Source organism: Pristiophorus japonicus, chromosome 9 (genome assembly GCF_044704955.1).
Source record: "Pristiophorus japonicus isolate sPriJap1 chromosome 9, sPriJap1.hap1, whole genome shotgun sequence".
Taxonomy (NCBI): domain Eukaryota; kingdom Metazoa; phylum Chordata; class Chondrichthyes; family Pristiophoridae; genus Pristiophorus; species Pristiophorus japonicus.
Genome location: NC_091985.1, coordinates 166,040,862 through 166,054,853, shown reverse-complemented (window position 1 = coordinate 166,054,853; position 13,992 = coordinate 166,040,862). Strand labels below are relative to the sequence as shown.

Genomic DNA, 13,992 nt, shown 5'->3' with positions numbered 1-13,992 from the left:
ACACATTGTTTTTCATTTTATAGCTTAGAAAGACTCAAATATTGTTTTTGATTTTAAACAGATGAGTCTGTTACCCAGGAGGTTCTGATGAATTCAGACGATGTACCCATGAAAGAGGCCAAACCAATACAGGTAGTGTTGGCACATGAAGATAATCATCATTTTGATCTAGATGAAGCGTCCTTGGAGCGAATCCTATTGCAGGAACACATTCGGGACTTGAATGTTGTGGTTGTCTCTGTGGCAGGAGCATTCCGTAAAGGCAAATCATTTTTGTTGGACTTCATGTTACGGTACATGTACAATCAGGTAAGAGACTATGCTGCTACTATTTTTACTTCATTCCTAAATTAAGTTGTGTTGTAATCTGGACGCTGTTGGAAATATCTTCAGTCACTTAACCATGACTATTGTGTATCACCACCGGAGTGTTCTCATGTGTTAGATATTTGCAAGCTTTTTTGTTTGAAACCAGGTGATCTCAATTTAAACTAGTCTAGTAGCAACTTGTAGAATGCTTGCTTGGTTTTCATCCAAAAGCTCATGGTGTCTGAACTTTGCATTCATTGTTCTCCATTTATGTCTAGAGCAGTGTTCTTCAGGGACTCCCTAGGTGACCTACCCAATTGGTGATTTACTCTACAGTTTAATAGTTTTTACCCTCCTCTCGTACAAGTGATTCCTTGATGAGGTAGGATACCCCTCCCACCCTGTACCTCATCTAAATGTCATTATTCCTGTGAGCCTTGATTGTGATGGGCTATTTGATTGCGGTGGATGTCACAGCCTATGTGCAGTCTGTCCATAGCTGACATCTATGTATTTGCACTGGGTGATTCGCTAACTATATCAGGCTTTGGATTGGGAACCCTCATTAATTTGCTCTCCCTAACCAGTGTTAATTCTAGCACCATTCATGGCCCCTGCTGAGATCAGAGATTGACCTTGGAAGCTTCCTGGTTTGTGTGGTTCAATTACTTGCAAGATAAACTTATGAACTATTGGGGGAACAGTTCTTTAGGAAACAACTACAGAAATTATTCCCTAAAAGTGAAATCTTTAACAAACTTGCTTTATTTGAGTAGATTTCAAGAGCAGAGCCACCTGAATGTCCCCTCTTTTTTTTTTTACTTCTGCCTTCCAATAGAAGAGGCCAATTTCCCCCTTCCTGTAAATATTTGCTCTATATTCCCTTGCAAGTTTAACAATAAATGATATTTGATAGTTTTAAAAAATGTATTCATGTGGGTTTTTTGTTGCATCGCTGGCCAGGCCAGCATTTATTCCCCTTGGAGGTGGTGGTGAGGCACCTTGAATCACTGCAGTCCATGAGGGGCAGGTACTCCCACAGTGCTGTTAGCTAAGGAGTTCCAGAATTTTGATGCAGCACGATGAAGGGACAGTATATATTTCCAAGTCAGAATGGTGTGTGACTTGGAGGTCATGCGCTTGCTGCCCTTGCCCTTCTAGGTGGTAGAGATTGCAGGTTTGGGTGGTGCTGTCGAAGAAGCCTTGGTCAGTTGCCACAGTACATCTTGTAGGTGGTACACACTGCATACACGGTGCGCCTGTGGTGGAGGGAGTGAATGTTAATGGTGGTGGATGGGGTGCCAATCAAGAGGGCTGCTTTGTCCTGGATGGTATCGTTTTTCTTGAATGTTGGAGTTGCACTCATCCAGACAAGTGGAGAGTATTCCATCACACTCGTGACTTGTGCCATGTGGATGGTGGAAAGGCTTTGAGGAATCGGGAGGTGAATCGCTCACCTCGGGATACCCAGTCTCTGACCTGCTCTTGTAACCACATTATTTATGTGGCTGGTCCAGTTTAGTTTTGGGTCAATGGTGACCCCAGGATATTGATCATGGGGGATTTAGTAGTGATAATACAATTGAATGTCGAGGGGAGATGGCTAAACTCTCGTTTGTTGGAGATGGTCACTGCTTGGCACTTGTGTGGTGCGAATAAGCCTGAATGTTGTCCAGGTCTTGCTACATGTGGGCATAGCCTACTTCACCATCTGAGGAGTTGTGAATGGAACTGAATACTGCAATCATCAGTGAACATCCCCACTTCTGACATGGAGGGAAGATCATTGATGAAGCAGCTAAAGATGTTTGGGCCCAGGACACCGCACTGAGGAACTTCTGCGGCAATGTCCTGTGATGGGCCTCCAACAACCACAACTATCTTCCTTTTGAACTAGGCTTGACTCCAGCCAGTGGAGAGTTTCTCTCCTGATTTCCATTGACTTGAATGTTACTCTGACTCCTTGATGCCACACTCGCTCAAACGATGCCTTGATGTAAAGGACAGTCACTCTCTCCTTGTGTCGCCTCTAGAATTTAGTTCTTTTGTCCATGTTTGAATCAAGGCTGTAATGAGGTCTGGAGCCGAGTGGTCCTGGCACAACCTAAACTGAGCAGATTATTGGTGAGTCAGTGCTGCTTAATAGTCAACGTCAAATGTCGACGACACCTTCAATCACTTTGTTCATGATTGATAGTAGGCTGATGGGGTGGTAATTGGTCACAATGGATTGGTCCTGGTTTTACTGGACAAGACATTGGGCTATTTTCCACTTTGTCAGGTAGCTGTACTGGAACAGCTTTGCTAGAAGCGTGGTTAGTTCTGGAGCATAAGTCTTCAGCACAGCAGTCGAGATATTATTGAGGCCCATAGCTTTTGCTGTATCCCGTGTGCTCAGCCGTTTCTTAATATCACGTCGAGTGAATAAAATTGGCTGAAGACTGGCTTCTGTGATGGTGGAGGCCAAGGTGAATCATCCAATTGGCATTTCTTGCTGAAGGTGGTTGCAAATGCTTTAGCCTTGTCTGGTTCTGCCATCACTGAGGTGATGGGAATGTTCATGGAGCCTCTTCCTCCCGTTAGTAGTTTAATTGTCCACCACCGTTCACAACTGAATGTGGCATGACTGCAGAGCTTTGATCTGATCTGTTTTTTGTGGAATTGCTTAGCTCTGTCTACAGCATTGCTGCTTCTGTTTAGCATGCATGTAGTCCTGTGTTGTAGCTTCACCAGTTTGGCACCTCATTTTTGAGCTTGAGCACCGAGCTTGGAGACGGAGCTGGGTGATTGCAAGCAGAATGGAAGAATTTTGAGAGCAGGAATTGGGTGGAGGAGGAAGGCGGTTGAGACGTTTAACTGAAAAGGAGGAGTGGAGCAACAGAACCCAAGGACTTTTCAGTTAATAGGCCAGAGAGCGAGAGGAGTGGCTGGAGATAAATGTAGGCCAGAGGAAGCGCGAGCGTCGGGGAGCATGGTTTTTAAAAAAAAAACTAAGTGGCATCAGCACAAGGGAAGGACCTGACCTGATTTTTTTTTTGAAGTCTTGAGTTTATTTTTGTTAATAGTCTATTAAATAGAGGCACAGCAGGGCACCTCAGTTCTGTTGAATGCACATCTTGTGCCATGTAGCAATCCACGGCGCTTCCAGTGTCCTGGACAATCCTGTGTGCAGGGAGTGTCGTCAACTGGAGGAGCACAAGCTTCGGGTTTCGGAACTTCAGCAGCAGCTGGCATCACTTCAGTGCATCAGCGAGGCTCAGTGGATTGCACGTTTCAAGAGGTGGTCGTCCCACAGTGCAAGAGTTTACAGGCAGAGGGGGAATGGGTGACCAACAGACCGACCAGGAGGACCAGGCATGTAGTTCAGGGGTCTCCTGAGTGCAACTCACTTGCTAACTGGTCTGGTAAGGGTGATTGTTCCTCCTGGGGAATACAGCCAGAGCCAAGTCCACGGCACCGTGGCTGGCTCAGCTGTGGGGGGGAGAAGGGAAGGAAGATCGGGAAAGCAATACTGATGGGAAATTCAATCGTTGGGGGAACAGACTGGCATTTTTGCAGCCACAGACATGATGGTATGTTGCCTTCTTGGTGCTGGGGTCAAGGATGTCACTGAGCGACTGCAGAATATTCTGAGGGGGATGGGTGAACAGCCAGAGGTCATGGTCCATATTGGTATCAATGACATGGGTAGAATGAGGAATTGGGTCCTGCAGACAGATTTTAGGGAGCTAGGAAAGAGATTAAAAAGCTGGACCTCAAAGGCAGTATTCTCTGAATTACTCCTGGTTCTGCGAGCGAGTGAGTGTAGAAATAGAGGATAGAGCAGATGAATGTGTGGCTGGAGAGATGGTGCAAGAGGGAGGGTTTTAGATTCCTGGGACATTGGGACCTACACAGGCAGACGGGGGTTGCACCTCAACAGAGCCCAGACAAATACTTGCGGTGGGGCGGGGTTTGCTAGTGCCGCTGGGGAAAGTTTAAACTAATTTGGCAGGAGGTGGGCACCAGGTTGTAGCATTGGAAAGGAGAAACATAGTGCATGAAGGATTGAGAGAGACAGATGGCAGTAGAGTAAGAAATGGTATGGTATTAGATGGGGTCAGACTAAGTGAGAATACAAGAAGGTCCAAGAGGTTTACAGTGCATCACACTGCATGGTAAATAAGGTTGGTGAGCCACATGGGAATATGATGTCATGGCGATAAGAAACTTGGCTTAAAGGGCAGGATTGGGTACTAAATATTATATAGGGTTACATAGGATATACAGCGCAGAAACAGGCCATTCGGTCCAACCTGTCTATGCCAGTATTTATGCTTCACTTGAGCCTCCTGTCTTTCCTCATCTAACTCTCGGTATAACTCTTATCTAACAGCCCTTAAATGCACCTATTCTATTCGCTTCAACCACTCCGTGGTAGTGCGCTCCACATTCTCATCAGACTCGAAGTTTCTTCTGAATTCTCGATTTGATTTCTTGGTGCCTCTCTTGTATTGATGGCCTCTAGTTTTGCTCTTCCTCACAAGTGGAAATTCTCTTGCTCTCGTTCTCTCTACTCTATCAAAACCTTTCATGATTTTAAAGACCTCTATTTGGTCACCCCTCAGCCTTCTCTCCAAGAGAAAAGAGACTGAGCCTATTCATCCTTTCCTGATGGGTGTACCTTCACATTTCTGGTATCGTCCTTGTAAATCTTCTCTGCACCTTCTCCAGTACCTCTATCCTTATAATATGGTGACCAGAATTGCATGGTGTGGTCTAACGTAGGTTTGATACAAGTTTAGCATAACTACAATAGTTTTCAATTCTATCCCTCTAGAAATAAACCCTGGTGCTTAGTTTTCTTTTTTTTTTTAAATGCCTTGTTAACCTGTCAATACTTTCTGATTTGTGTATTTGTACTGTATAAAATCCTTTTGCTCCTCTACCCCATTTAAATTCTTATTTTCCAAGTAATATGTGACACATTTTGCTTGGAAAACAAAAATGGTAATACCTCACATTTATCTGTTGCGTTTAATTTGCCAATTATATGCCCATTCTGCAAGTTTCTTAATGTCTTGTAACTTGTTGCAGTCCTCCTCGGTATTGGCTACTGCACCCCCCCCCCCCCCCAATTTGGTGCCGTCAGCAAAATTAGAAAATATATTTTTATTCCAAAGTCTAAATTGTGAACAGTGGCCCCAGCTTCTGCCACTCTGTATAGCTACCCTTTACCCCTACTCTGCTTGTCTATTTTTACTTGTCCCCTGACTCCACATTGCCTGACCATATTCAGTAGTCTATTATGTGGTACCTTAGCAAAGGCCTTTTGAAAATCTAGATAAATTATATCCACTGCCTTACCCATGTCTACTCTCTCTGTTACCTCTTCAAAATATTCAGCGATGTTGGTAAAGCAAGACTTTCCTGTTTGAAATCCATGCTGACTATTCATTATTATATTTTTCCTGCCACTGATAAGCTGACTGGTCTATAGTTCTCTGGACATGTTCTATCGCTTCCCCCCCCCCCCCCCCCCCCCAAAACCTTTAAATATAGGCATTATGTAAGCTATCTACCAGTCCTCTGGCATTACACCTTTTTTCTAAAGAATTGCTAAATGTGTAGTAATGCCTCTGCTATTTCTTCCCTAGATTCCTTTAAAATGCACGGATGTAATCTGTCCGGACCAGGGATTTTATCCTCCATTTCATTATGTATTTAGTATATATCCTCATTTTATTTTAAATGCAGTTAAGTCATTACTAATCTCATCTGATGTCATCTCCACCTGTTCTATCTCCCTGGTAAATACTGAAGCAAAGTAATTATTTAATATCTCTGCCATCTCTCTGGTGCTTGTGGTATTATCCCCTCCTTCCCTTTGTGGCCCTATTCCAATCCCAGAAACCAATGTAGGTCAGCGAGCACAGGAGTGATGGGTGAGCGGGACTTGATGTGAGTTAGGATTTGGGCAGCCGAGCTTTAGATCACTTCTAATTTACTTGGATAGAATGTGGAAGGTCAGCCAGGAGTGCGTTGGAATAGTCAAGTCTAGAGGTAACAAAGGCATGCAGCAGCGGATGAGCTGAGGCAAGGGTGGCGACTAGCAATTGTTAGAGGTGGAAATAGGGGGCCTTAGTTATGCTGCGGATAAGTGGTCGAAATCGCATTTTGGGGTCAAATATGACGCCAAGGTTGCGAACAGTCTGGTTCAGCCTCAGAGAGGTTGGGGAGAGGGGCAAAGTCAGTGGCGGCGGAATTTGTGGTGGGGACCGAAAACAATTGGAGAACATTTCTGCTCATCCAGAACTGTATGTCGGCCAAGCAGTCTGACAATTTAGAGACCGTGGAGGGGTCGAGAGAAGTGGTAGTCAGGTACAGCTGGGTGTCGTTAGCGTACATGTGGAAACTGACTGTTTTCGGATGATGTCGCCAAGGGGCAGCATGCATATGAGAAATCGGGGGCCAAGGATAGATCCTTGGAGGACACCAGAGGTAATGATGTAGGGATGGGAAAAGAAGCTGTTGCAGGTGATTCTCTGGCTATGATTAGATAAGAATGGAACCAAGCGAATGCAGTCCCACCCAGCTGGACAATGGTGAAGAGGCGTTGAAGGATAGTGGTCAACTATGTCAAAGGCTGCAGACAGTTCAAGGATGAGGAGGGATAGTTTACCTTTGTCACAGTCAGAAAGGATACCTTTATATTCTCACTTGTCATGTTCTCCCCTGCTGTCCATGTATTGTATGCCTCTTTCCTTACACTTTCCCCTCATCCACATTGTCTCCTTAGTGTATAGCTAATTAAATGATTTATTCTATGATTTTCACTCATTTCCCAAATTTGGTTGCATATTTCTTTCTCCTCCTCCTTCCACTACTAGGTGGTCTATAGACTATGCCTATTAGTGTGATCTTTTATTATCATTTATCTCTATCCTATGGATTCTATTTTTGACTTGCTCATAGCTGTGTCACTTTTTTTTTACTGCCATTTTGTTATCCCTAAGAAGTATAGCTACTCCATCTCCTTTTTCCCTCTATCTTTTCTGAATATGTTGTACCCTGCAATGTTTAATTCCCAGTCCTGAATTTTCTGTAGCCATGTGTCAGTAATCCCTACTATGTCTGGTTCCTCACAACGCATGATTGCACCCTGCTCCCTGTTTTATTATGGACACTGTGTGCATTGCCGTGCAAACGGTTCAACTCACATTTTTAATAGCAATTCCTCTCTTTAAACCATTTTTTTAAACTCCTATTCTCTAATTCTATTTATTCCCTGGCCATCAATGTGTTGCCTCACTTTATTCTTTCCTCCTGAAGAGCAGGGGAGTTATCCTGGCCAGTATTTATCCCTCAGTCACCATAACAAAAACAGATTATCTGATCATTATCACATTGCTGTTTGTGGGAGCTTGCTGTGTGCAAATTGGCTGCCACGTTCACTATATTACAACAGTGACTACACTCCAAAAGTACTTCATTGGCTGTAAACTGGTTTGAGACATTCGGTGGTTGTGAAAAGCGCTATATAAATGCAAGTCTTTCTATGCTCTCCTTTCCTATTTTGTTTATACTTAGGCTGGTTTAATTTCTTGCAGATCCCTCCTCCCTGTCTTGCTAGTTTTTAAAGCCTTTGCCCTCTCCCTATTTACCCTTTCCACTAGGACATGGGGCCCCATCCTGGTTCAACTGGAGCCTGTCCCATTGGTGCAACTCCTTCCTGTCCCAGTACTGGTGCCAGTGTCTCATGAAAAGGAACCTCTCTTCCCACACCAGCCCTTTAGCCATGTGTTAATTCTCCGGATCTGACTGTTTATGTCAATTTGCACGTGGCTTGGGCAATAATCCAGAGATTACCCTCTAAATCCTACTTTTTAATTTAGCTCCTAACTCCTGATGCTCCATCAGCAGGGTGACCTCCTGGCTGTTACCGAAGTTGTTTGTTCTGACATGGATCACGGCAACTGGTCTTACCCTCTCCCTTTCCAAATTCCTCTGCACCCACGAGATATCCCTTACCCAGGCACCAGATAGGCAACATGCCCTTTGGGATTCTTGTTCTTGGCTGTAGAGGACTCTATCTAGCTCCCTAATTATAGAATCCCCTATCACTGCCACACTTTTATTCTGCTCTCTCCTCTTTCTCTTTCGCATCCACCCCCACCCCCAGGACAGCCTTCTGAGCCACAGTGCCTTGATCTGCATTGTGACTGTTCTCCCCGCGGTCTTTCTCCTTATCCTCAACAGTAGCGAGTATGTTGTACCTATTGGACAGGGTCGGTGTCTGCGGGACCTCCTTCTCAATCTCTCCTAAATCCCTGTTACCTGGCTTCCTGGCGGTCATGCCCTCTCCTGAACCTGTGCTTTCCTCTGGGGCGTGACTGTATTCTGGATAAAACTAGCCAGAAATTCCTCGCCCTCCCTTGTGTTTGTGTTTCTAACTCACAATCCAGCTCAATGACACTGAGCCAGAGTGATTGAAGGCAGAGACATTTCCTGCAGATGTAGGTATGCAGGACAGTCCCGACACATAGACTGCCCTGCCAACTTTAGACTTTATTTGCTTATTTCATTCGTTATTTTTAAGCATATGTTTATTTAAAAACTTAACTAAATTATAACTATAAATAATGTTATAGTTCACCAGTTCTTAGTTTAAAGGGGAAAAAAACTACACCTCACCTGCCAGCTGTCCTGTGACATCACTCCTTGTATTTTTTTTCCTCTGGATATAAGGTGTGAAGGAAAGAAAGGAGGTGGGGTGGCGGTATTGATTAAGCAGAATGTTGGGGAGAGAGGGGATGTCCTGGAAGGGTCAAGGACAGAATCCATTTGGTTAGAGGTGCCATTATACTAGGTGTATTCTATGTCCCATCAACTAGTGGGAAGGATATAGAGGAGCAAATTTGCAGGGAAATTAGAGGTGCAAGAACTATAGAGTATGGATAATGGGGAACTTCAACTATCCTAATAGACTGGGATTATGGGCCCAAGTTTCCACATGATTTGCGCCTGATTTTTAGGAGCAACTGGTGGAGAACGGACTATCTTAGAATTTGCAATTCTCCACTTTTTTTCTGCAGTTCTAGTCAGGTAGAACAGTTCTACTTTGGAACAGAATTTTTTCTTCAAAAGGGGGCGTGTCCGGCCACTGACGCCTGATTTGAAAGTTTCCACAGTGAAAATGTACTCCAAACTAAAGTAGAATGGAGCAAGTGAAGATTTTTGTAGAACTGAAAAAACCTGTTCTACACATTAAAAAATCAGGCGCAGGTTACAAATCAGGTGTCCAGAATGAGGAGGGGGGGAAGGGAACTCATTAAATTCTACAATCAATCCTTATTTATACTTATACAAATATTATACAAATAAATCCAACCGGAATAAACATTTATAAGCAAAGAAGATATTAAATAAACCATTTTCCTACCTGTGTGAAAGTGCTTCAGCCGGGAAGAATGGCGCAGCAAGCCTCACAAAACGAGGGAGCCGACCGAACGCGCGGGGGGGGCGGAATGGAGCCGTTCCAGACGGCTGGCAGGAAAGAGAGAAGGCTGCAGGAAGCCTCAGAAATTGAGGAGCCATTTCCCGACGGCAAACGGGGGAGGTCGTCGGGAAACGGCTACCTCAACTTTCTGAGGCTTCCTACATCCTTCTCACTGCTACAAGAAGCCTCTGTGCTGATGGCAATGTACTTTTATTAAAAAATGTTCAAAAACTAAACCACTACAAAAATGGCCGAGTACCAATGTGTCAGTAGGGGAACATTTAAGGAATCATAGTATCATAAGGTTTAGATTAGCTATGGACAAGGACAGGGAGCAATCTGGAGTACAAATACTTAATTGGAGGATGGTCAATTTCAGTGGGTTGAGAACTGAATTCAAAGATTGGTAGGTAAAACTGTCATCTAACAATGGGCTGCCTTTAAAAAGGAGATGGTTCGGGTACAATCTAGGTACATTCCCACGAGGGGGACAGATAAGGCAACAAAAGCCAGGGCTCACTGGATGATCGAGAGTAAGATGAAGCAGAAAAGATGTCTGGTTGAGAATCAGACTGAATATAGAAAGTTCAGAGGGGATTTGATAAAGGAAATAAGAGGGAGTATGAGAATAGATCGGCAGCTAACATAAAAGATAATCCAAAAGTCTGCTATAGACACACAAATAGTAAACGGGGTAGTAAGAGGAGGGGTGGGGCCGATTAGCGACCAAAAAAGAGACCTACATATGTTCAAAAAAAGGTGTAAGGATAAACTCCGCAACTACAAGCCAGTCAGTTTAACCTCGGTCGTGGAGAAGCTTTTAGAAACTGTTAATTTTGTCCCGGATTATAATCACTTGAACAAGTGTGGATTAATTAAGGAAGCCAGCACTGATTGATTTTGTTAAAGGCAAATCACGTTTAATTAACTGATGAGGTAACCGAGGGTTTATGCTGGCAATGCGGTTGATGTGTACATGAACTTCGAAAAGGCGTTTGATAAACTACCACATTATGAACTTGCCAGCAAAGTTGAATTTCGTGGAATAAAAAGGACAGTAACAGCCTGTATATGAAATTTGGCGAAGTGACAGGAAACTTAGAGTAGGCGTGAACTGTTGTTTTTCGGACTGGAGAAGGTATAGAGTGAAGTTCCCCAGGGGTTGGTACGAGGACCCTGCTTTTCTTATTGCATATTAATGACTTGGACTTGTGTACAGGCCACAATTTAAAAATTTGCAGATGGCACAAAACTTGGGAGTATAGTGAACAGTGAGGAGGATAGTGACTGACTTCAAGAGGACAGACATGCTAGTGGAATGGGCGGGCACATGGCAGATGACATTTAACGCAGAAAAGTACGAGGTAATGCAAGTGCACTGTCCAGAATCCGGAACCCTCTGGACCGAGGCCATTCCAGATTTTGCGTTTTGCCAGATTTTGGAAAGTCTTTCTGACGTCACGAATCCAGAAACACCCGAACCCAGGCTCGGGTATTTCCGGATTTCGGAACGTCAGCAGGTGGGTGTTCGTCGGGCAATGAGGTCAGCAGTCGGAGCCCTGCGGCCGGGGAGGTGCTGGGGCGAAGCGAGGCCCCGAGGTCGGGCGGGGGCGAGGCCTCCGGATCGGCTGGTCCGGATTCTGGAACGCTGGATTTTGGACGCTCGACCTGTATAAACTAAAGGGTCCAATTCTAGAGGGTGCATGAACAGACATACCTGGGGGGGGTATATGTACATAAATTGTTGAAGGTGGCAGGGCAGCTTGAGTTTTTTTTTAAAAAGCATTCTGAATTCTGGGCTTCATAAATAATATGGAGTACAAAAACAAGGAAGTTATTTTGAACCTTTTATAAATCACTGGTCTGACCTCAACTGGAGCCTTATGTCCAATTCTCGACACTGCATTTCAGGAAGGTTGTGCATGCCTTCGAGAAGGGGCAGAAAAAAAATGACTGGTTCCAGGGATGAGGGACCTCAGTTACGTGGATAGACTGGAGAAGCTGGGGTTGTTCTCCTTCGAGCAGAGCAGGTTGAGAAGAGATTTGATAGAGATGCTCAAAATCATGAGGGGTCTATACAGTAGATAGCGAGATACTGTTGCCATTGGTGGAAGGGTCGAGAACCAGAGGACACAGATTTAAGGTGATTGGCAGAAGAACCAAAGGTGACGTGAGGAAATACTTTTTTTTTTAACGCAGCAAATGGTTAGGATCTGGCATACATTGCATGAAAGGGTGGTGGAGGCAGACTCCATCATGGCTTTCAAAAGGGAGTTGGATAAGTATCTGAAGGGGAAAAAATTGCAGGGCTATGGGGAAGGGATGTGGGAGTGGGACTGGCTGAAGTGCTCTTGCAGAGAGCCCACACGGGTTCGATGTGCCAAATGGCTTCCTGTGTTGTAACCATTCTATGATTTTTAGGTATGCATGGTACTGCTCCTGGCATGCTGTTCTACACTCCATGTTGGTCCTGTGGCTTTATGGTAATAGTAGGGTGAGGAATATGCCAGGCCATGAGGTTACAGATTGTGGTGGAATATAATTCTGCTGCTGATGGCCCACAACGCCTCATGGATGCCCAGTTTTGAGTTGCTAGATCTGTTCTGAATCTATCCCATTTAGTGCTGTGGTGGTGCCACGCAACTCTGGAGAGTGTCCTCGGTGTGAAGATGGAACTTCATCTGTACACTGACTGCGGTGGTCACTGCTACCAATGTGGTCGTGAACGGGTGGATTGGTGAGGATGAGATCAAGTAGGTTTTTCCTTCGTGTTGGTTCTCATCATCTGCCACAGGCCCAGTCTGGCATCTCTGTCCTTCAGCGTGCGGTCAGTAGTGGTGCTACTGAACCAGTCCTGGTGATGGAGATTGAAGTCCCCCGCCCAAAATACATTTTGTGCCCTTACTACCATCAGTGCTTCTTCCAAATGCTGTTCAAGATGGGGGTGTACTGATTGATTCAGTTGAGGGAGGGCTTTGGGTGGTAACAGCAGGAAGGTTCCTTGCCCATGCTTGACCTGAAGGCATGAGACTTCATTGTCTAGAATCAATGTTGAGGACTCCCAGGGCCACCCCCTCCTGACTGTATACCACTGTGCTGTCAGCTGTGGTGGGTCTGTCCTGCTGGTGGGACAGGACGTACCTGGGGAATGGTGATGGAGTCTTGGATATTGGGTGAAAGGCATGATTCCGGTGGTTGTTCTTCCTTGTTTTGATATTTAGTGTAAATCAAGCCTGTGTAATTTCTACATTTAACAATGCTATATGTGGTTGTTGCTGTATCAGTACTAAGGAGCTGAAAATGCATGTCACCTTTTATGTGACAGATTAGTAAAAGGGGAGGTGCAATGAGACTTGGGTGTCATGGTACATCAGTCATTGAAAGTTGGCATACAGGTACAGCAGACAGTGAAGAGGGCAAATGACATGTTGGCCTTCATAGCGAGAGGATTTGAGTATAGGAGCAGGGAGGTCTTACTACAGTACAGGGCCTTGGTGCGGCCACACCTTGAATAGTGTGTACTGTTTTGGTCGTCTAATCTGAAGGACATTCTTGCTATTGAGTGCAGCGAAGGTTCATCAGACTGATTCCTGGGATGACAGGACTGACGCATTCAATGGAATTTAGAAGAATGAGAGGGGATCTTTTAGAAACATATAAAATTCTGACGGGATTGGATAGGTTAGATGCAGGAAGAATGTTCCTGATGTTGGGGAAGCCCAGAATCAGGGGTCACAGTCTAAGGATAAGGGGTAAGCCATTTAGGACCGAGATGAGGAGAAACTTCTTCACTCAGAATTGTGAACCTGTGGAATTCACTACCACAAAGTTATTGAGGCCGGTTCGTTAGAAATATTCAAAAGGGAGTTAGATGTGGCCCTTGCAGCTGAAGGGATCAGGGGATATGGAGAGAAAGCAGGAATGGGGTACTGAGGTGAATGATCAGCCATGATCATATTGAATGGTGGTGCAGGCTCAAAGGGCCAAATGGCCGCCTCCTGCACCTAATTTTCTATGTTTCTTTGACTTATTTATATAAATAAGAATGCTTATGCAAATAACTCTAGTTTCCTCTTTGCATATTTCTAGGTCTGTATTTTGGATTTTCTTGAACCTGCACACTCCTCTCTTTTTTAAAAAGCCAAACTATACTTGCCAACTTTTTTTGTGTAGCAGATCAAACATCAGTGACACGCTCATCTTTG

The 13,992-nt window shown here is 44.6% G+C and overlaps 1 protein-coding gene across 8 annotated transcripts in view; it reads left to right on the top strand.

The window, feature by feature from the left end:
• Positions 1 to 13,992, top strand: part of atl2 (atlastin GTPase 2) — an 89,841-nt gene that overhangs the window by 34,242 nt on the left and 41,607 nt on the right. For 6 of the 8 annotated variants that reach the window (XM_070890062.1, XM_070890066.1, XM_070890068.1 and 3 more), the window contains one exon: positions 62 to 309. The exons of the other annotated variants lie outside the window; for them this stretch is intronic. In XM_070890062.1, the coding sequence (XP_070746163.1) occupies positions 62 to 309 (248 nt within the window). The remainder of the gene's footprint in view (positions 1 to 61; positions 310 to 13,992) is intronic. 8 annotated transcript variants of the gene reach the window in all.